The sequence below is a fragment of the Astatotilapia calliptera genome, chromosome 7 (assembly GCF_964374335.1).
Source record: "Astatotilapia calliptera chromosome 7, fAstCal68.1, whole genome shotgun sequence".
In the NCBI taxonomy this organism is placed as follows: Eukaryota; Metazoa; Chordata; class Actinopteri; order Cichliformes; family Cichlidae; genus Astatotilapia; species Astatotilapia calliptera.
Window position 1 is genome coordinate 60528831 of NC_137428.1, and position 24436 is coordinate 60553266.

The window sequence follows — 24436 nt, forward strand, 5'->3', positions numbered from 1 at the left end:
CTGAGAGCATTCACTCCGCCAGGAGCACAAACACTGTGACGTACCGATACCAAGCGCTTCCTTGTCACAATGAGAGTTTTGCTACGGAATTATACAACATGCGTGTCTACAGTACATGCATACAAAAAGCCTCTTTATTAGCAAACTATTCTCTTTTGACTGCACTGCTGCAGATGTGTTGATTCAAACATTGGCTATTGACTGAGTGTATTATGTGAGAGTATTCTGTTATGTAATGGGTGTGTTCTCTGACCAGTTCTCTGACCAGTGACAAAATTGTTCAGCTAGTGCGAGCTGACCTCTTTCCCCTTTCTGTTTGCACCTCGTCACTCACTCTCCCGTTTGCTCCCAAGCAATCAATTGTCCTTTAATCTGAAATATTTTGATCTCGATATTGATTGAGATGTGACTTAAGTATCTTTCTTATTAACAAAAAAAAAATCCTGCAAGAAGAACAAAACCAGCATGTGTCAGTCGATCTCTCATTGTTATTTGAGTCCGTCTTTCTCTACACTGTCTGCATCCTGCAGCCCCAAGCCCATTTGTTACTACTGGAGATATAAATATTTAAAAGCTGGACAAAAAGAAGAAGAAGTAAATAATGCCTTGTGCGGGGCTATTTGCAGTTGCAGAATCAGGGGATTGACTCAAAATAAACTACAGTCCCTATTCATGTTAATGGAACAAAAGAAAAAAAAACTATGTCCCCCAGTGCAGCAATGGCTCATTGTTGTGTTTTGATAGCTTTTGGGCAACAACAGCTGAGAGAAATAAGCAATATCAGAGTTTGGTTATACTAATATTTGATAGCAGAATCAATTTGTTTTTATTTATGGGGGTCTTGTACGATTTACTGAGTGGAAAATATTTACAAGAACGGAGAAACTTCTTTTTTTGAAAGATATTATTCAAATTTCTTTTGAAAAAGAAGTTTGAAAAGTATAGTAATATAGTCAGTTTCTGCAATCAGATGTATCTCATTTACTTGCCGCATTAGTCTTTGGCAGCAGGATCATTCAAACAGAATTAAATAAATACATTTAATAAAAACAACAACAAAATTATCATAAACTCGATCCCATTTTATGTGCAGACGGATCAAACCGATGAGCCATTATCATTCATCCTTCAATTTCCATCATGGTTCAGATTCGGATGTCAGCTGGCCCAGCACACGCTCAGGGCTTCCAGCACACTCGGGTGAATAATTCAGAAGCTTTGAATGCTTTTCTCTGAGGCATATTGCACATCTAGCACCACATTCAAATGTGTTTTTGCCCTGCTAATAGACTGCTGATTGGCCCATTGGAATGATATATTGTAATTCTGTTAAGACATAGATGGCTGGATAATAGCAGTGTATTTGTGGACTGCACTTGGACAAAGATTTTATTAAAGGCCACATTTATCTTCTGTGTTCCTAAGGCTAGAAAGACAGCTTGACTGCAGTGCTTTGGTGCCAACGCTTTGAACAATAATATTACGGAACAACACCTAAGCAGGTTTGCAGTTTGCACGCACACTCTCGCGCGCACACACACACACACATACAGACAGGTTGAGCAGATGTGTGCTGAGCGACACAGTTTGACCAGGACAACCTGTCCTAGCGTTGCACCAAATCTCTCTGAAACACAAATATGCCCCAGTTTTTACTGTGACTCATATAAAACAATCTCACAGGCGATCCATTACCTTTCTTAGCATGTAATGGTGTTTCCCGGGTTCTCTTACACAGACACTGCTGAGAAGATGGTAATTGAAGTGGATGCTTCCCTGTGGAGAAGTCATTATGATTGGTTCTGGCCTGATGAAGGGTGGGGAGGCCCCACATTCTGCTCATCTCACTCTCAGGAGATGCAAGGCTGGCATACATGTAGAAGCGCAGATGAAAGCACACAGTGAGCAGCGAATCGAGTTACGCTATCAGGGTGGTACTGTTTAGCTATACAATCGTTTATCTGTTTTGCCTGCGATGATGCTGTAACTCAACCCTTTGTAATTTGTGGTGTCTTGAAACGTAAACAATCAATCCCCCTCCATTCCGCTTGGGACGGGGAGTCGGTCCAACTAGAGGGCATTTCCATAAACACATACTCCCACACACATACACACGCACACAGACGCACAAACATACAGAGTTGAGGAGCAGGACCATAGGGATGAGTCAGACAGCCGTGGGCAGAGACTGGCTGGGTTATCAGGGTAAATTAATGCATCACAATGCCGGGAGTCTAGCATTGGAGAACCATCGCTTCTTATGGTTGCAACTACGAACAAAGACTAAGCAGACACGCACAAAAAAAGAACAGCAGAAATAAAACCCAGACAATCCAGCTGCTTTGTTTCCCTCATTAGCGTCTCTCAGGCGTAGATTTTCTTTTCTTTCTCTTCCTCTCTCTGCAGTTTTTTTTTTCTTTTTTTGCAAATGTATTAATAGCTGATGGTTCACTTTGAGGACAGCGGGTGCTTGTGAAGCAAAGCTTGTCAGAATCTCCTAGCTTTTTCCTACAAATTTATGTTTTTGCTCTTTATCATGTACACAGGTTTATATTTCATGTATTTTGTTACCGAGCGCAAATCCCGTTTGCTTTACTTTTTTATGTGCTTTATGTGCTTGTTGACTGAAATGGGTCATTGTGCAAGCAGCCCGAGGCATCAAGAATAGTAGCATGTTGTTTTTACTTGCCTTTATTTTTTTCTCCCTCCTGTCAAGAAGAGGGCTTATCACCTTTGTGGATTTGAGGAGTTTATTGCACATTTCAAGCAAAAAATAAATAAATAAAGAAGCAAATAAAAAAAGAAGAGAACAAAGGATCGCAAACCAAACTTTAAGTGCTCTATTAGAAGGGTGCATTTTCATCTCACTGTCAAGGGGATGTACAGTACAGGATTTTGTGCATTGTCTCCCCAATCAGCAGCAGAGCTTGAACTATGTCATCACCATGTGAATTAATGTCAAGGAAGCACACCACACAGAGTACCAGTCATATTGCAGAGAGGGAGAGAGAAATGAACCAAGTCATTTTGGTTCCTTATCTGTTAGACCTGGATGTCTGCACACCAAGTTTAAAAATAGCCCTCTGATATTTCTCATGTAGGCCACAGTCACTCACACACCGATGGAGGCCAGGGTGATGAATAAATAATGCTTTCTGGGGATTACCACTGCAGATGATTTCCTCCTGTATGCTTGGCTCTTGGCTTTAACACAATGTGTGGGGTATTTTTGTGTGTGTGTTTGTGTGTGTGTGTGTGTGACATATATAGTCTCGTGTAACGAAAGCTGTCAGAGATCCTCAATTATAGAAATGATATGGGAGAAGGAAGAAGTTGGTTAGTTTGCTCATTTTAATCACTTTACTCTAAATTTTTGCTCTGTGATCCAGCATCAGTTCACCTCTTGACTGGGATGACCAAGCTAAATCTTACAGGTTTATATTTCCAGTGTTACTGGTTAGCAATGGTTACCTTGCCTTCTCGAGATGTGCGCAGCTGTGCATGTGTGCATGGATATGTGCATACCTAACAGCTTTGCATATGTGAGCGCGTGTCGATTCACTTTATTTAATCAGCTGACAGCTTAGTATTGATGTGCCGGAGTAAAAAAAGAGCACAGGAGTGAGTGATGATGTAGATATGACAAGGTGCAGCAGTAACTCTTGATTCCAATAGCTTTAATGGACATGTAAAGACCACAATGGTGGATACAGAGGACTGACTCAGCTGAATGAAGCCGCAGCTAGTCGCAGATCTCTACGGCTGCGGTTTTACCATGATAAAAGGTCTCCGCAAAGGCCAGATCGATACTCCAAACTGTCCACTGCTGTCACAGCTTTGTGGAAAAAACTCTGGCCAATTGCCACAGTTGCCCCCATATAGGCAAAGAACCGAGTGATAATATGATCAATATCTGCATGCATGAGCAACATGCATGCTGGTCTGTGAGGATGCATGCTAGTGAGTGTGTATGTATTCTTCCTTTGTGTTCTATTCCAGACAGTGCAGGGAGAGAAAGCTGGGATGTGGGATTTCGAAGATAATCTCCCTACCAGATGGCAAAACATCCCATATTCCTTTTGAGGTTCCCCACGTGATTCCCTGTAAGGGCTGTGTGGGTGGTGGGGGTATATATGCTCACACACAATAATTATTGAGTCATGTGACACAAGTGCGTATGCTAATAAGAGCTGTAACGTCACATTAATCCAGTGACCTGGTTAAGCCCCTGACTGAAGGAAGTGAGTATGTGAGGAAGGGAGGGGAAGCTGCCAAAGCTGGAGAGGGGAGAAGAGAGGAGAGACAAAGCACACTCCCTCTCCCTCCCATACACTCTTACACACTCATTCACCTCATGAGCGGCAGAGCGGAGTGTAACTGTGTGGAGCAGAATGGGAAGCCTTTTAACACAGAGGGAAACAGAAGCAGAGAGAGGCACATAGGACCCGTGTGGGACTTCTACAGCTACGCTCACATCACACTCTTCCTTCCCTCTAACACCGCCACGCGCAAGCTCGCGTGAACTACGGCTGTCAGGCTGGACGGGACAGCGAGGACACCCACTTCACACTCTCACACACATGCTCTCACACCCACAGACACGCGCACTCTGGAGCGTACTATGGTGGTTCAGGGAGCGGTGACGCCCGGGAGAACCCGCCGGCTGATGCTTAAGCTGCCGGTGGGGACTCTTCGAAGGAACAGTGCAGAGAGGGTAAGAGACAAGCTTCCCTCAGTTAACCTCTTTCACTTTTATCCCTCCTTCTTTGACTTTATGTCTGTTTGACAGTATTTTTTTAAGCATCTTTGTGTGTGTAAGTGGGATTTAAAAAAGGTTCTTGACTAATCCAAAGGACTATATTAGATTTGAGTTGGTGCAAGGCAAGTCAAGAGCAAAGCTTTTAATCTCTACAGTGGACAATAGTTCTCTGTGTTTCTCGTCCTGCCAGTCTGAGTCTGTCAATCTTTGTAGTTCTCAGCCTGTCTCTGTCACCGCTAATGCATTCGGCCGTCCTCGGCTTCAAGGTTACAGGGAAGTCTCACAGTGGGAGTGCAGCTCGTTTGCCTGTCACTGTCAGTGCAATTAAACTCGAGAGATGGGCTTTTATCAAGCAAAGCTTCAACTTCAGCCCAGTTTAAAGTGCTGAATCCTGTGCTGTCCCAGATCGTTTTGTTTTTTTCTTTAAACAGTACAGTTCAGCTCATCTGCAAGGCACCAGAAGCTTGTGTTTACGTGTTTGTGTGTGCGGTGGGTGGAGATTGGTGGCTGGAGATAATAGTTCCCAGCTACATGGAATGTGTGGTGCAAAGTTAACCCTTGTGTCAGTTGTAAAGACACGCTGTAACTTGCCATGTAATTCATGTCTTTTGGTGCTCAGCAAAGTTGTTTACTCCTAATTGTCATGTTTCTTTAAGAAATGTAAAAAAAAAAGGTTTGCAGCTGTGCTTTCATTCTGTGATGGGTGTCAGCGTTCTTTCATGCAGTGAATGCACTGGTATTAAGTGAATCACACTTAAGTACAGTGTGTGTTCAGGTGACGTGCGAACCGAAGATATAGAGCTTCCAGATTTGCATTCCAACAATCACAATCTGCTTGCATGATGATACTGAAAGGAATTTCATCTTTCTTTTCAATTCTCAGTCTACTCACTCGCTATGAGGTGACTTTGGTCTCATAAATGTGCCTCTTTGAGTGGCTGGGACTCCTAAATGCCACGAGGCCTTTGGAGAATCGCCACTTTCTTTGTGGTTTTTGCTTTCACTGAGCAGAGGATATACACCAGCACACGCAAGAAAACACATGCTGTGCACATGCTATCATAAATTAGATGGAAAAGCTTTCGTTTTTATGAGCCTAAATATACACACCACCGCTGCATCATCACAGTACATAAAATGCAACCTGGTTTCTTTGTTGATGATAAGCTATACAGTTGAAGTGAAAGAGATCAGAGGCAGGAGCATGTCAGACACTATATTATAGCTATGATGCATTCAAGTTATCATCTTAAGACTCAGTTTGTGTTATTATGTGTTATTAATGCTGGTATTTAAGCTCCTGGGTGGATCGCTTCTGTCTGAATCTATCTGGCATTCGTAACAGTCCTTGATTGAAGGAAATTGAATATTCACTGCCCTTTTCAGAAATGTAATTGCTGCTCGATGATTGGCTGGAGCCACTAACAGACACCCTCGCTCAAATCACCTTAATTAACGGAGAAAAGCAGATTTTCACACACAGTCTCTCTTGATTGAATTCCATTTATCTTCCTCCCATTTTTTTTCCTTAACACCAGCTGTGAGCAGACAGACTGAAGAGGGATTACTTGTTGTGATTTACATAAACTTGGTCACATTTTTGTACTGCCGCACCGGAAAAAATCACTGGCTTGATGTGGGAGGCGGTGACTGCGTCACTTTTTATGAAAAATAGTAATGAGTCAAACAAAACAGGTAACACAGCGTTTAATATGTCAACAAAAATTATTTTAAATCACCAGACTGTCTGAGTAATTTATCTGTTAAGTGATGACAGGTGAACAAGCCGGTTTCTATGCGCGACGCTCTGTAAATGTTGACTGTCTGTTGGTTAATGACTTTTCCTCTCTCCGTGGTCTTACTGAGCCACTGAAATGATTTCACTTCTATTCACAGCTGCAGCTATGTCCTGCTCTGACTTGTCATGTTAGACAACTCATTCTACTCCATCTGTATCTTATACAACTACGTAAGATGGCTAGAGGGCTAAGAGAAAGAAATCTGCTTATAAGTATGTATATATGACCTGACTAAGCAAGTGAAAGGTTCTAGTGGAAATTTTATTACTGACAGCTTAAATATAGCTAAAGCATTTTACATACTTGGAACCTAGTTTTTCCATGTCCTTCAGCGTCTCCCATTTAAAAAGCACACGTTAATGGGTATGGATCCCCACTGGCTATACACTTTGCTCCAAACCATTCGGGAACTTACTTGAAATATATTTTAAAGCTTGATCCAAAAGGTGCGTTTTCACTTGCAAATTGCAGAGTGAAAACACACCTTTTCATCTGTGCCCTGTCACTAATCTAATGCAGATGAATCGTGTCACGTCACGTCTGCATCAGTAGCTTGTGATGGACGAGTGGCTAATTAGCTATCTTTGTTCCCAGTCAGTATCTATGACATATTAAAAAACAAAAAAAACATGCCTTGTTAACTGGACTTGATTGTGTTTCGGGTTTTTTCCATTTGTGTTACACGTTTTCTGCATCTTGTTGTCTGTCACATGCGATTGTTGCTTACAGGTCTTTTATATATGACGTCATCCTTCTTCTGCCTCTGTGCATTAGTGTGAAAATGGGACAGAAGTACTTATGGTATTGACACCATGATGTTGTGGTGAGAAATTGCACAGTTGGTGTTGACAGCTTTAAAAAACAGCTTCTTTGAGGGGATATTTTTCAGTTTAGATTACCTCTGTGAGCTGGCTGAATTAGGATTATCTTCCTGCCTTTGTTATCTTGCTGTCATGTAAAGCTGCTCAGCTTTTATCTGTGAAATTAAGAACAAAGCCAAACCCAAACAAACAAAGAGGAGAGAGGGAGGACTGGCGGTTGTGCCTGTGCAAGTGTTTGTGTGCAATTTCTGATTTTAGGAGATTGAATCGGTCTCCGGGGAAACATGTTGTTGTCGGGAGCACTGCAGGGGAGTGAGGGCATGAAGGTGGGAGGGGGGGATCGCTGTCAAAGAAGGAGAAGTTCACACAAACACATATACACATGTTCAGAACAAACATTCATGAGCTAAACAGGAATCCAAACAGACAATAACTTGACAGCAGTTACCATTACAGGGCTGAAAGCTAGAAGCAGCCATGCAAGACTTAAGGCAGGAATACTAATCGATCCTTGTTACCTTTAAACATCCTGTCTGGACCAATCACAGAGAAGGTCAGGGCTGGATTCTGGCATTCTTGCTTCTCTTACTTGTTTCCCATCAGACTGATCTAATTGCCGGGACATTAGAGTCAGAATTCATTCAAGGACTTGAATAGTTGACATGGAAACCAAAGGGAAACACAACACCCAAAATATCTGTAATTTGTTTATCATTTCTCTGCGTGTTTGCTAAAAAGTCTGACTTTTGAGCTTTTTGCCCCTACAGCTCTCCTTTCCTTTGCTACAGTATTGATTTCCTGAGATCCCAACATGCCCCCAGGACTGTAGGTGAGAGAGCGGTGGTCAGTCAGTCCAATTAAAGAGACAAAGAGAAGGAGAAAGAGGCGAGAAAAAAAGAAAGAGGTGGGGATAACTAGAGCTAAAGGTTCGTGACGGCCCCTCTTGCACCACACCCTGCTCGGCATGAAAGGGGACCCCCTTTTCTCCCCAAGGCAGCTCAGAATGAAGAATGTTATTGAGCCACTGAAGAAAGGGGGGTTGAACGGGAGACTCCCACCCTCTTCTCCACCCTGTTTCTTTCATTACTCTGGGCTATGATTTTTTTTTTTTTCATGTCTTTTATTGCCTGTCCAAAATCAACCCGCAGATAGACACATGGCGCAGCTGCATACAAGTTCAAAGTAAATCTGTACAGATCAAACAAGAGATGATCGCCTATGACTGTGAGTGAAGGCTGAGGACAGTAAGGCTGCTGATGATATGCTTTCTCTATGGAGACAGTCTGCTAGCGGGGTAGCTATGGTGAAAGTGGAGTCTTGTGTCCTTTGCCAAAACATTTCCAGTAGATGGATGGGATGTGTGTGTGTGTGTGTGTGTGTGTGTGTGTGTGTGTGTGTGTGTGTGTCAGTCGGTCTAACTATGTGTTCCCATCATCTGCCACATGCATGCAGAGCTCAGTAAGATTTCTTCATTATATCTGCTTCTCTATTCACAGAAATGACAATCATCTCAAGACAGAGAGAGTGGGGAAAAATTCAATTCAGGTTTATTTTTGTATTTTTTGTTACCTCAGGTCCTTTTTTACACCGAAAGATAAAGACATTTAACTGATATAGGAAGAAACACAATAATGTTCTTTAGGCAAGCACCGAAGAAAGACAAAGATGATCGTGGGCTGATGGGACAAAACTCCATCTCCCACAAAACAGGATGTGGAGACCCCTGAAATGTTCCTTAAATATCCCAGCACAATCTGTGCCCTTTGTTAGACAGAGATAACACGTCTCAATGAGAACCGAGGCATGTCTGTGACTCACTCATATGAAGGGGTTTATTCATAGTTTGCATGTGTGTGTGAGTCTGTGTGTGAATCATTGTACGGCATATTAAGAAATCTAGAGAGTTGAGGGGGGACAGGCATTTTCTTAAAGTGGCAGACTTTTTTTGGCAGTTGTTTGAATTGTGTGTGTGTGTGTGTGTGTGTGTGTGTGTGTGTGTGTGTGTGTGTGTGTGTGTGTGTGTGTGTGTGTGTGTGTGTGTGTGCGTGTGGGAGTAGCAAAGAGAGATGGAGCAGGAAAGGGTTAGAAAGCAGGAGAGAGTGGCAGGCTCTTGGTTTCCCGTGGGTGTGCTGCAGTAACATAGTAATCCTCATTAATATTTATCTGCCAGGCAAAGTGGAGACAATGATTAGCTTGAGAGAGATAGGTAGAAAGAGCGAGAGTGTATATGTGCGTGCATGTGCGTGAACACCCTTTAATGCATGTGTGTACAGTATTTAGAGCATATAACACATGAACTAGGTCAACTTCTATACTTAAGAGAGTATAAAAGTCCCAATACTTCAAAGGCTTATGTCATGTCATCACTGGGTGTTTTTCATTGCACAAATGCTCAGTAAACAATATTTTTATTTAATTTATTCCAAACACCCACAGGACTAGTGAAACTAAAGCTCACAGCATGCACTCTTTCACTCTCACAGACGCAGACATATAGAAGCTCATTGCATTCATCCGTCTCTCGGGCCAGATTACTTTATGTTATTGATTTTTCTGCTTGCACCTCTAATGTGATCACATTAAGCAAGACTGATCAGAATTGAATTCCTGGTTGGGTCTATATGGATGTGTCACTTACGAGCTCTGTTGCAATGACATCGATCTGTGTGTCTTTGTATGTTGGAAAGAAAAAAAAAGAAAAATCCAAAGCAATCTAGACCCATGCAAGTCACGTGTCGGGTTCAGTGTTGCATAAAGTGTTTCAACGTGTCAGTGTCAGGTGCACTTTTTGCTCTCTGGCGCACAGCTCGTTTAAGGTATTTGTGTGCCAGAGAGCCTCAGCTGAGAATCTGCTTGTGAATTTATAGTTTTGGTGACCCATTTCCCTCCACTCCTCTCTCTTTCACTCGCTCTTTCTGCCTTGCCTCCACTCTAGTGTAACACGCCTGAGTGGAAAATCAGAGAGCAGAAGGAAGACTGAGAGATATGAGAGACGAGAGATGAAAGAGGCCAAAAGAGATGGAGAAACAGGAGAAAGTAAAGAGGCCAGACATGTATACATGAGGAGCAGACAGATGATTTCCCCGTGTCTTATGTAGATTTTCTCACTAGTTAACTGTCAATTCAATTTGTCCATCACGGTTCTGAATGTAAAAAAAGTCTCTTTTCCACTCCGTCTTCTTACTTCGTGGATAGCCGCCCAGCTGACACTGTTGGCCGTGTCTGTTTACATCACAGTGGCTGTCTGACCTTTCCCAGGATTCAGCAGGACACAGCAAACACATGGAATCATGGGAACAGCGCACACTCATACCCAGCCTCCCTCTTCTCTCCTCGCCGAAACAAATATTTACACCCCCTTGTAAGTTACGGTCACTGTGAGATGAGCGTCTCCAGTCAGTTTGGAAAATTCACACTGCACAAATACCACACATTCCTCATGAGTTTCTCAAGACACCACTGAGAGGACAACGTCAAACCCTGAGATAGAAGTATGGGAAATGATTGCTGTGGAAGCAGAGGTATTCTGGAGCTTATGGTTGGTGTAAATGTAAGCTGATTCTTAGAAGTTTACTTATGTTATGTTCTGAACCCGATGTACACCACAACAGCCTCCCACTCATATGTTTGTGGTTCCTTTAAGTCATACAATAATTTGTATGCACACAAAGTCTCACACACAAGCACACTATCTCAGCAGTACAGAAATGACCCTCGCATCAATAAGCCTCGCAATGAATCAGAGCGGGCTACGAAAGGCCATTTAATCCCCCCCCCCCACATACACACAGTCAGATTGGTGGTTTGGTAGAAAAGGCAAAGAATTACTGTACTGTACAGAGTTATTGAATTTTTATATCGATCAAGTCTCTGAGGACAGACTGTGACGAAAGTAGGAAAAATGAAAGCATTTGGCTGTACAAAACCAGCAGACGTTATTTTTAAATAGCACAACTGCCATAAATAAAATTCTCTGTAACCAGTCGTGATCTGCAGGAGGCAAAAAAAATGTGTGTGTTTGATTTTAGAGTTACTTTAACATTTCTATCAGACGTAACATAGTGAGCATTTCTCATACAAGCTGTAGTGTTTTAGTAGTGCTGTTAAGCCAGAATTTATAACAGACTGGCAAGGATTTACATACAGGCGCTGCTTGCTTGGCAGAGATTATATATGGGGTTTGTATTGCCTCCATGTGGCCATTTTTGCAAATGGATGTATGCAAGCAAGTGTAAGATTCATTGTGGATTTCTGACTCAAATAAACAACTTAGTTTGACGTAATGAATTATATTCAGTCTTTTTTTTTTCACAAGATAATGAGTTGGCGAAGACTAGCAGACGGTTGGAGCAGGCATCATTTTTCTTTTTTCAAAGCTTAGATAGGTCAGACCAGGATACTCCAGCCTGGGAAAACTGGCTTGGGGGAAAAATATGTCCTTTTTTAAAAACATTCTGGCAAAAATCCAAGTGACCAGATGTCAGTGTTACTGTGATTCATTCTACTGTATCGTGCTTGCAGTTATGCTTGTATATCATGTGTGCCAGTCTTCTTTTCCTTCAAAAACATACACTTAGTGTTCAGTCTGAACAGGTGTTTGAAAGGAATGGACTTACCACAGAAACATACCTCTTTCCTTGAAAACCAAGACAGTGAGAGAGAAAGTGAGAGGACTGGTTTCCCTCAGTGTGTGCTGCAGTATTCGAGTGCATATCGCTTTAAAAACAACCTCCAGTCGGGTAGACTAAGAGACCGGCTGCATTTCCTAAGTGGGAATGTTTGTGTTTGTGACGCTGAGAGCAACGGACAGAGGGTGCTTTGCTTCAGTGGGAAGAAAAGGGACAGGAAGAGAGGAGGACCAGGAGAGAAGGAGTCAGCAGGGAACACTAGCTGTGTGGGACTGGGGCAGAAGGACTAGCAGGGTTTGACCTTGAGGAGGCATCACTCCAGTGAATCCCAGAGAAGCAAGTGGCCCTAGAGGGACAAGAGAGGAGACAGACACTGGGGTTAACCTGTCTCTCTCAGGCTTACCTCTACAAATGACTCATGTATTATCTACTGGATCTAAGTGGCATCAAGAGGACAATAAAGGCTAATCATACCATCTCATTGCCACTACCTGTGGATGTCCCTTTGATATAAACTCATATTGCTGTGTATTCGTCTGGTGGCAAAGTAGTTAGTTAGGGATGGAGGCTGTCTTGTTGGGTTTAGATGAGGTGGTCTGTACTCGACAGGGCTTGCTATGGACTCTCACCTCCACAGCCATCCGGCGGATTCGCATGCATGCCAGGAACCTTCCTGGGCCTCTGCATCTATTGCACACACACAGGTGTGTTTCAAGGCCGCTTTATCAGGTAGGATTCACCTCCAATACACATAAAACGTAAACATTTAAAAAAGAAAGAAAGAAAAAGAAAGAAAGAAAGAAAGAAAGAAAGAAAGAAAGAAAGAAAGAAAGAAAGAAAAATATATATCAGATAGATTTCTATGCACAATCATCTCAGTAAGCATTTTGCACTACATTTTATCCCAAATAATTGTGCACCTGTTAAGACATACTTGCGTTTACATGCTGCCCTCCCGTGTAATAAGGAGCTGTTATTAATGAAGGATTCTGCACTTGTGCGTCAAGGGCTTGAGGCAGAAGAAGAAAGACAAGTAGGGAACAGATGATGTACTCTAGGGCCAGGTATGTCCTGACAAAGGCTGGAGCCAGAGACAGGGCAGGGTTAAACTTGACTGATTTGTTTCATTAAGCTTGAAGGACAGAACTGGGTTGGATGTCATGGCTATGTTCCTGCTAGGTTTATGTACTGAATAGAACTTTTTTTCACTTAGCCGTTCCTGTGTATAGTGTTCTTTTGTTTTTGTTGTGCTCGGCATACACAACAGGAAGTTACGTTGCCAAGGTCAGTATTAAAGAGGTGGTAACTAAGCTGTTAAGCTGGTAAGTGTTTCTATGGGCATCTAAAAGGGGGATGCTTGCACACAAAAACACACACATAGAGGCTATTTTGTAAGCTGTTTGGTCTCTCTGTCTCCTTTGCCTCACATTTCACTCCCTGCTAACTTTGTGTTCTCTAAATGTGTCAATTTGCTTTAATAATGCAAGCCCTTTCTCTAGTCTGCATTATTTTATTTGTGTAAAAGCAGCAGCTTCTTTTGTGCCTTGTGCCTGTCTAGCTGTGATTCAGCAAAAAGCTTGATCAGTATTCACGTCACCATGTCTGAATTGATGCACAGGGCTTTCATGGACCCATTAGTATTCCCCAAGCATCTCACCTGGCCTGTATGCAGCTGGTACCACCAGGACAAACCCAACAGACTCACCAGGCCTGTAGCTAAATGATAAGAAGCACACTGCATAGCAAAAATTCATCAGCGCATACATGCACACGAAGATAAACATACACAGCATGCGCGTTTTCCTGCCTTTTTTCTCCGATTCCCTTTTTATTCTCAAGAGGAGAATAATCTGGATTGTTATTCTAACTTTTGTCTTCAAATGCGGTTTTATGTAGCTTCTCGGTTTAAGCATCCTAAGGGAGGGTAACACAATCAGAGGAAGCTGAAACAAGGCCTCCCTAAGTCTAACCCATCCTTAACAACCCCATCCTGGTCCACACTAAGGCACCTTTCAGGAGGGGCTCTTTTAATGCTCCCTAAACATCCTCTGGAGAAGTCCTTTCAACAATATTTCCCCTGGCCTGGAAAAGTGGTACAGTCCAAGGTGGAGCAGTTAATAGCGGTGGGAGTTTCAATAGCAGAGAAGGAGGGGTCAGTGTGTCAGACTGTGGGATGGGGATATCCCTGGCTCACTGCCGCCCTGCCTGGCTTCCTCTATTACTGTTAATGAGATACCCAGCCTCACACAACTGGCACACACACAATAGGAGAGAGAGGGGAAAAGAAAGAAAGAGAGCCGGAATGATAGACACAGACAAGGCCTTAACTTCTACCAACCTGTTTTCACTTTCTACACTTCTTTTCCATCTTTTTTTTCTTCTCTTGAACTGGAAAACATTTCCAGTCGTGGCTCTAACCTGTCCCAGGACCATGCCGTGCCTTGTTTTACTCTCAAACTTTCTTTTTAAAAATTTGGTCCTACTTAAAATTCGACTGCTTTTCCTTTCAGCTCTTTCTCCCTGCAGTCATTTCAACTGTGACCAGTGAAGGCTTGCATCACCAGCAGTCCAGTATGCTCAATCCATTTGGGAATACTGTGCGTCAAGGTGATGATTTCGCACCAACGTCGCTCTGCGTGTTGTGCGGATCATCGCCCCGTTCGATGGAGCCGTAGCGCTGCATTAACCAGCAGACGGCATTTATGAAATGTTGTTTGCTCACACAGACGTACACTTATTTCTCTTGTGAGCTGTGTGTTCACACTTCCATACATCAGGCTGAGTAATATTGACTCAACAGCCTCCAGTCACACTTTTTCCTCTGGTGATGCGACCCCTTAAACAGGGTTAGTACCAACAGGGCAGCGCTCGGCTGTGCTGCGTTACACAGTGTCTCAGGGTATTTGTTTGTCATTTCTCGTGCTGCTTCCAATTTGCATCAATTTCAGCTGTTCACATCGTGCCTTTTCTTTTTTTCATTTATATCCTACCAACCCCCTTCTTATCATCCCACCCCATCCCGAAGGCAGGATATCCTGCGCAGGGAAGACGCAACAGTAAAGACTATAGCAAACGCAGGTGGTCGGACTTCCCCTGAGCTGCAAGATTTGTTGTTTTGTTTCTTGTTTTGTTTTTTTCTTTTAATCAACCTGTAGTCAGTGTAATACAACTCACAAAAATTACTCCAAGCCATCATTTTATTCATAACAACCTGAAGTGACTTGTTTAGCAAGCGTGTTCGGCATCCCCGTGGAGCTTTTTAGACTTGACAAGATAAACATCCTAGATAGACTCAGTTTGCTTCCTGTTACAGCTCTTGCTAATAACAATGCTGACAGGAAACTGGTTCTCCTACATGACAAATAAACTTTGATCCAAGCTGTTTCCTAGCAACACAATACCACTGAAACATTTTATGCATATTTAAGATTGCACGCATAAGGTATATTCGTTGTAACTCTTATGGTGCATTAGCTCGTAGGCTCTCCTCATATTTTACACTGAAATCCAAGCCAGTTTACTCCCACCAAACTCATCTGGTGCCGTTTCCTGTGAGAAAATGTATTGGATGTATTCCTTTCCCACTGAGTGGTCCCAGTACTTTATGATACGAACCAGAGACGCAGCAACGGCACCCTAAGATATAGGATACACAATCCTTCTTCTGTCTTAGACTTGGTTCATTTGTATCTGTCCAGTTACTGCTTTTGTTTGTGGACTTTTGGCTCTCAGTCAAAGTACAGTGTTGGGAAGAATCCACTGTGATTGCCAGCAGCTCCCCTGAATTAGGTCACAATTGTAATCAGCCTACTTTGTGAAGTCTCTCTTACGCTCATGTTCAATTTATCATCAATTTGTAAAGTGTTCTACTGAAACAGATGTCGGTAAATAACCTTATGACAGGCAGGCAAATGTCCAGAATCCGAAATCTCTGTGTCCTTGCTTATTCCCAACGTTATCCCATTTTCCAGCCAAGTAATTATTGGATAGAGGATGAGGTTAAACTTGTGACTTCCTGCTGAAGAATTCTGATCGCTAGGGCTGTCTGGCAGCAGTCTTTGTTCTCATTGCCAAAGTCAGGATCTGTATGTGAGAAAATCTTTTCCCACAACCGGCAGAAAGGGTTCGTGGATGGGAAGGCCAGAATCGACATTGTACCAAAGTTTTCCAGTACTTTGTTTATTTACTTGTAATTTTCTAATTTGTTGGCAACTAGCTGGAGGTGTGTTTGTTTGATATCCCTACATCGACGCACACACATGCACACACAAATACCCCTCTGTAGATTGTGTTGGTGGTTCAAGCCGTTTACAGTGTATCCCTGGGGATTAGGACTTATTTGCATAGATCGTCTGGAAAACATTTCCACTGCTCCATTCCCAGGTTTATCAAATACCCAGTGTGTGAGTGTAAATGGATGTGTGAAAGAGGAAGAGGAAAAAGCGGAGGAGAGCGAAGCTTGTCGTTGTTTGATCATGTTTGAAGCAAGGAAAATTCTTCTGAACTGATTCATCAGGAGTTGAACTCTAAGTTATAATTTCACTCTGTAAATCATAATTCACGATCAAAGACTGAATCGTTGTCCACATTTTGTTGCTTTAAAGTTGTTTGATGAGGCTTCTTATGATCTGCAACCCTGTTACATGTTAAATATTTAAAGCACAACACCCTTCTCCAATTTAATTCTCCATGTGCAATATTATCATTTAGCAGCTATCAACCGTGCCAGACTATAATTTCTCCGGTGATGTAAAAATATATCAGAGTCCTTCACAGGATGGCCTCTCACTTTTAATTAATTACAGGCACATGCATGGGCGCACACTGACATCTTCACACATGCTGTACAGTATTAGAAGGGCTAATCTGATTTCTCTGGTTTAAGGCACGATATTGGATATGAACAGGATGGTAGTCATACTTTTTTTAAAGGAAAACCATCCATCGTTGGTGCGTGAAAAAGACTGTCTGATTTTAAATAACTTTGCCAGGCATCAGTTACCATGTTGGAGACTATTTGGATGTTGAACATGTTTGCAGTATCTAGTCAGTGTTTTATTGGGCCAAGGCTGAGAGGCCTGCTCGATAAAGCTGGCGGGTATCCCTTTAAATCCTCTCAGTGTGTCTGAATCGTGGCCAGAACGGACATGATATAAGGTTTTTGGAGGTGGTCCTCTTCCAGCGAATGAAGAGATTGGTTTAAATGCGACATTAGTGTTGGGGATGTAAGAGCTTATAATGTTTTAAGTTCAAAGGTTAGGGCCACGGTATAGAATGGTAATCCCAGAGGATTACTACGAGAATCTGGTAAATATCTGGGGAAATCCCTCTCAGGGACTCTCAGATCCTCTGTTTGTACGGATATTATACCCTCTAACAGTGAGTCCACATGTGTTTACTGAAAAGAGGTTTAGAGTTTTGCATGCGTATTAAACTGGAGAGATGAGAGAAATATCAACATTTGCCTGAGCCAAAACATTCAGATCTGACAAGTTAGTGTATCGCCCCAAACAGTAACTATCTGCTGGGGTGGTCCACCAAGACCGCTATGCATTTCTGAGGTTTTTGCCTGTTTTCATTTGCAGTTAGCAGGAACACTTACATGAAGTATTGTTGCTACATGGTTGGCATAGCAACAACTAGACCACATTCACAACAAGCCGGAAGGTGCCATGATTGGATCTTTTGTGATAATAATAGACTTGGGGAAAAAAAGACATGTAGCTGAAAGCACCCAAATGTGCTATTTTAAGTTATATAATGTAACATTACAAGTGATTATTTTCTTTTTGCATTGTTAAGTATACAATGATTCACTAACAAGAGGCAGAGGCTCCTGGAGCCTTTGATGAAATTAGAATTCGACTAATGAATCATTTGTGCAGCATGTTACCAGTCTGTGGACAAGGGTAGCTTTCATTAAGCCATGATTGTTGTGGTTTTTTATCATCTTATTATTAATGTTAGTTAATCTTCTTCATTTTCTCTCTAAATAGCTTCACTGTGTTTGAATGTCTCAAGCAGCTGAGTAGGAATTCTAGCAGTTATTATATATGCAGTTGTAAGCACCACACAAATCAACACATGTACAACTACATGTGTACAGTAAGCACTATGTCTATGCTGAAGGAGGAGCTAACGAAAGACCTCAAAAAATGTTTCCAAGAACTTTGATGGTTCCTAGTTCCTCTAATGCCGACAAACAAAAAGTAGAGACTACCTTGAAAATTTGTAAGGCATGAAATGGTTCCTCCAGTCCAAAGTAGCTAATTGTGCCCCTGAATGAGAGTGAATGCATATACATCCACAGCTTAGATTTTAGGAATGGTAAGCTTTGTTGAGGTTCTATACCACAGCCGTTTTTTTTAATCAGGTGCTTTCAAAAGAAAGAAAAGGCTTTCCAAACCTTCAGACTGCCAATTTCCTTGAGGCAAAGTGGACAAATGGATAACCTTCAATATCTTTACTGTGACGGGATTCCCTTTGGACGACAGGAATTGCACCCACATCCATATATATTTATATATTTATACACTACACACACCTGTGCACAGACCACACACAAATGCCTAAGGGCTCTCCCTGCAGATGAGCTGGGTCATTTTTCACTACCCTGCCTCAGAGGAATCAAGTGTGTCATAATGGAGCTTAGTCACAATGAACCAAAGTTATGGATTGATAAATCCCAGCTATAGAGCACAGTTCAAACTGACTACACAGGCTGCAGGACGGGACTTGTGGAGGGGCCGATAACTCTTTTTCATTCCCCTTTTTTTCATTATAATACCTCAAAATAGATCCTGAAGCAAGATGAAGAAATGTCCTAGGCTGCACCCTGTTCAGCCCATAACTTCATAGCTTTCAGCTTCTTCTATATGTTGTGTCGATTTCTCTGCCTGGCTCATCTCTCATGTATTCTCCTTTTTTCTCCAATCTGTCTTCCTTAACCCTTTTCAGCCTTTTCCCTTGCCAATTCCCTGTGAACGCGAGCTGGAATAGTGAAGGTGCAGATGTGTGAAATTATGAGTACATAGTGGCTTGGTAGAGCAAAGGGTTCACTTGTCTTTTTCATCAGGCATCATGACACTGTCATCAGTTGCACTGAATCACTTGAAGCCTTTATTGCGTGCCTTTTTGCTGTACACTTGTACACCACAGTCATACCTATTTTTGTTACAATGTCTGACCATTGTGTGACATTGCCTCCTCCTTTAAGTGCCCTACATTTCTGGCACAGGACTGAGTGACAGACAAGAGTAGATCTCCTAGAACGTTGCCATGGCAACTTTTGTTTGCATCTTACTTTGGCAAGCACGGAGCAGTGAGGCCGGTCAAACATTTATGTGCATGCGAGAGTATGTGTGCGTGTGTGCACTTGACACTGCAGGATGTTTCCATGCACTCAGCTAAAGAAGTGGGTGGTTTGAAAATCTCTGAAGTATCATGAGGATGGAAGCTCACCAAGCTCCTGTAAAGCCAGTGCTTTGAATGGTGTTGTTCTTTGGCTGTTTCCCTAATTAGCCTAGAGGGTCTTTGGACCTGGAGGACACACACACACACACACACACCAGGCAAAATCAGCAAGGCACAGAGAGGATTTAGGCACCTTTTGCCCCAAAATCTCCCCTGCTGTTTCTGGTCTCAGGGTACATGTTTAATAGGCTAGTAGAATACATTAGGACACAAACACACGCACACACACACACACACAAATAGAACTTGCAGACAGCACTGTTTAATATTCAGCTTGCTAAATGATTAGTGTGTTTGGTATTCCATCTTGTCACAGGGCAGGGAATAGAGGCCACATGGGTTCAACTGCTCTGCAGCACTCAGTGCCCTTGAGTTTACGCCACGAGGGCACACACAAACATGCGGGGTTTTCCTTTTTTTTTGGTTTTTGCTTATGGGACACCAAACAAAAGCCAAAGAAAGCAAAGATAAAAAGAGCTCTACAAGGAAGGCTCATTGATCAGCAAAATTCAGTGGGTTGTACACACAGATGCAAACACACACACACTGTATACAAAGGATACTGTGCAGAACCGCACACTCCTCTCTACGTCACACTGTCCTTCTGAGTGCAGTGCCAGCAGTATCAGTGAACACAGGGTCGCTTGGGTCTATAGTGATTTCTCATTGTCTAAATTATAGATGAAGAGAGGAGGTGTAGGGGTAAAAGATCCTTCCCCTGTGAACACTGACAGTCCACATCCTCTCAGATCATCCCCCGCAATCACTGAGACTGTGTTTCATTGAGAAGACATGACATCACTCGTACCTATTTGTCCTGAACTTCTGTACTCTTCTTTCAGGTTGCTGGCACTCTCAGTACATCTATAGACAGACAGATAGACTGTACGGTCCATTCCAATAAACCTGACAGGGAAAAGTCATCTAAAAGAGAAGACATGAAAAGACTCATGAACTGGGGGAGCCACCTTTAGAAAGTGGATTAAGCCCTTTTGGCACTTTCTGTACATCTCATTTTCATAAAAAAAAAAATTCGAACTGAATAATCAAAGCAGCCTGCGGCCATTCCCTCCTATACTTGACGCACTGTGGCGCTGTATCACCGCATTGTGCTTGTTTGCTTGGATGTAATCATAGGAGACTGTGGTGTTGTTTTAGAGTTTTAAATATAACTGCTGGTTCTGTGAGTGAGCCGCCCATGCACACGTGTACGTCTGTGAGGCCAAAATTTTGTTCAACCACAAAGTGCAGTTGAAACAAATGTATATAAAGGATTTACAAAACCCAAAAAAAGGAAATGGAAGAACTGAGACAAACAGAAGGACGATACGGGCTTGAAACAAAGAGGAGGAGGAGCTAATTAAGCATAAAGAGATAAGTCCACACAACTGACTGTTACAGGAACAACATAGGTGTGCAGGGATTGGGGAGGGAGGGGGTGGGGGTTAAGAAAGGACTTCATTATTTTGGGATTAGGCAATGTGACCTTTCAGTGTGTAATCTGCAAAGAATAAAAAGAAAAATTTCATGAGGAATCAAGCGGAACAAGGTGAAGTTTAATGTTATGACTGCAAGGCATGTTCAGATTAACTCTACCAGCACAAAAAAAACTATTGCTGTGTCTTCATGTGTTATTTTTGTTTCTCTTATCCACACAATCTTTTTAAGAAGCACAAACCACTGGCTCACATTGTGCATATTTTTTAGAGACCCTTTGATGACACTTTGATCTGTCGATGAATGTACATTTTTCTTGAGTGCGTGCGTGTGTGTGTAGCAGAAATGCTTTCTGGCAGTTTTCACCATGAAGCAAGAAAAGGCAAAAGTCTTATCTTTTCAGTTCGTTTGGAATCGAGGTTCCTAAGGGTGCAAATGGCAGCGAGGTTGAACTTAAGATGTGAAGGCAGAGGTGGATTGGTGTGACTTCAACACAACAAAAGTTTGGATCTTGCAAAAATCTTTTATACAGCATTATTCCCAATGTCTTTACTGTTCCCGCTAAAAGTGCCCGTGTGGGTTTTGAAATTCATAAGCGTCTCCGTCTGTCAGTTTTAGTCAGAGTTGTGATTCTATATTAAAATGAGGGGGGGGATGGGTTTTTTTTGTTTTTCTTGTTTTTTTTGTTTTTTTTAGTGGAAGTCTGGGAATGGAGCTTTGTAGTAAAATAAGAACAAAGCTGCGTTGGCTTCAAAAATATCCCCAGTTTGTTTGAAGTGCCAGTATGTTTCTGATTTTAAAAAACGCCCTAACTGGAACCACATTTCAGTCCCAAAGTCACTCACGGGCAGTGAGGGTGGAGCTCACAGACACACACAATAACACGCACGCACGCTCCCATATACACACTTGTACAAACAAAACAGATCTCGACGGTCAGTCTTTTCTCCAGACATTCCTGGCTGCCTTTCCTTGACCCTCCCTGCTCCATCTCACTCTGCCACTCTGTGAAACACTAGTTTGAGGGGGAAGACAGGATTTGGCCCTGCTATTATTTTTCCATCAGGTCTTAAATAACCTACTGGACTGAACTGAAACTGTATTCCCAATGTTTTATTTTTCTTCTGCATTGTAATCTAATCTACACCATACGTAGATGCTGTTGCGTTCAAACTGCAGACAAGTCGTAAAGCCTGCTGAGATGTAATGATCTCAGCATCATAAATCATCATCGGAGTGCTTGTGTCACAGCACGCTTGCTCTCAAAGTGACGTGTTTAAGAGTGTCTGTTTATTTTGTCTCTATAAATATGTGGGAGAAGCAGACAACGGTAGACGGAGCAAGACAGAGTGTGTGTGTGTGTGTGTATGTGTGTGTCAGTCTTAATTGCCTACCACATCATCCCACAGTTAGGGTTGAGGAGATTCTCCATCTTGCTTCAATTAACCGTTCAGCGGTGTTTATATTGGGTTCCACCAACATAGCTTACCTTTCCCAACACAGACCAACAGCTGTGTTTCCCTGTCTGACCCTAAATCCCCACTCTACCCTGTTAAACCCACCTCAGCCATTCAGATCTTTACCCTTTGGATCGGTACTCTGCAGAAAAATACTTAATCAGCACCTCATTATTACAGCCACACCCCAGCCCAGAATAGAAGCAAACTGGCTCCATAACAAGGCTCGGTCAGGGTCCAGAAATGTTACACCTACAAGTGTTTCTCACTTTGTAGTTCTTGGCAATACTGTCTGTAGGTCATGGAGAGGTTAGCATGTATGGGAAGATAAGGGCCATGGACACTGGATAGGGTGGCTCAGTAAATCACAGTTGCCTGTTATTGTTCCTTCCTGCCTTGCTTCCCTTCTTCCCTCCTTTTTATTTATGTTTTTTTTTTTGTGGTTCAGCTTCATCCATGCAAGGCAAGGCAAGGCAAGGCAAGGCAAGTTTATTTGTATAGCACAATTCAACAACAAGGTGATTCAAAGTGCTTTACAGAGACATGCCATGCAGGAGGAATCATTCATAGACTCATGCAGTGTAAGTGTTCAGGATCCTGCTTCTAGTCTCCTCTGTCCCCCTTCTTTCACTCTCCCTGGCACTGTTAAACAACAGGACTCTTATCACAGCAAATTGAGGAAGCTACCAATAAACGGAGATGTGAATTTGACCGGAGAAAAAGAATGAGGGGACGGCTGTATGTATTAATGCCAAAGAAAGAGTCATCTGGAGATGTTTAAGTTGGACAGGCCAGTTTCCGGTGTCTGGAGCAGGCCAAAAATATCCAGAAACAGAAAAATCCGGCAGAAGGGAAAAGGATACACCTCCTCGTTTCTCATGTGACCCTCTACATTTAGCAAACTAAGCTGAATTTTGGGGTTGCAGCATACACCGTGGTTGCAAGAAAGCTTTTCAAGCCAAGCTTATAAAATGTAATTGCATCTTGATATTGCTAAATGTTTGGGAAGAGAGCATTTCAATGAATCACATATGGCACAACTGCATTTCACTCAAATAAACAGAATGACACCGAGTACACAAGGTGTGCCACATATGCATACCTGCTTTGCATGGGTGCTCACACTGTTTTCATAACACGGGGACTGCTTCTTGTTGTAAAAGGCAGAATAGCTGAATCATTCAAACTTTTTATAAGCACCCTCCACTGCACATCTTAGTATCTATTTATGGATCCACAAACCAGACTGATTTTGTTATGTTAACAGCTTGCGGTTTTAACGGCTGCTGTTCCAGCCGTGCAAGGTGAACACAAGTGCCCAATTTAGGTCATACAAAAAAAAAAGAGAGAGTCAGTGCAACGGCTGCAGTGGACTGAAGGGCCAGGATTCATTCAAGCAAGCCAAACCTGTGAGCAAGATTTGTGTTTGAAAGCGCAGACAGGAAGCTACAAGCTGTAGGGAGAGGCAGAGAGAGGGAGCGCAAACCAAGGGTCTAGACAGAAACCTCTGCTTGTTTGCTTTTTAGCAGGGTATAACCAGCATTTGAAGGTTTGTGCAGCTCTGTCACAATACACTTGTTACATGCTGATTTAAAGGTGATCACTCATATTAGATAGTCTCAACTCCTCCTGCCCCTGCACAGCGGATTTCTTAAAGTAGGCAGACTTTACGTTGTTATGTATCAGTACCGTCCTGCAGACACAGATGTTTGGGTGCAGACACACACACACACACACTCACACATCAGGAAAGAGAGAGAGGTCTGCAGTTTCTCATGGCTGCGAGCTGCCGCTGCAGAAAATTCCCCCTCCTCTCCCCGCCCCCACATCTTGCCTCCATTATTCCCGTGTTTTCGAAGCAACTCCGGTGACAGCGAGAAGCAAAGCTGGCGAAGTGAAGGCAGACTGGAGCACAGTCAGCCGCTTCTTCCGGCCGTCCCCCTCGGTTGCCGACCGATGGTACGGTCTCCCGCGTTCCGCACGTTCACACGCCGTTTGTGCACGGTGCCGGTAGGGAAAGGTGTGGGGAGGGGGTGGGCGGGGGTTGGTCGTCCAGGACTAG

General features: G+C 42.8%; 1 protein-coding gene across 8 annotated transcripts in view; it reads left to right on the plus strand.

Annotated features, from left to right (window-relative positions):
• frmd4a (FERM domain containing 4A) overlaps window positions 1-24436 on the plus strand; it is a 94934-nt gene that overhangs the window by 37405 nt on the left and 33093 nt on the right. For 4 of the 8 annotated variants that reach the window (XM_026176131.2, XM_080304757.1, XM_080304758.1 and 1 more), the window contains exon 1: window positions 4244-4714. The exons of the other annotated variants lie outside the window; for them this stretch is intronic. In XM_026176131.2, coding sequence (XP_026031916.2) covers window positions 4622-4714 — 93 coding nt within the window. In that variant the 5' untranslated portion in view covers window positions 4244-4621. Of the gene's footprint in view, window positions 1-4243; window positions 4715-24436 lie in introns of those variants that run through there. 8 annotated transcript variants of the gene reach the window in all.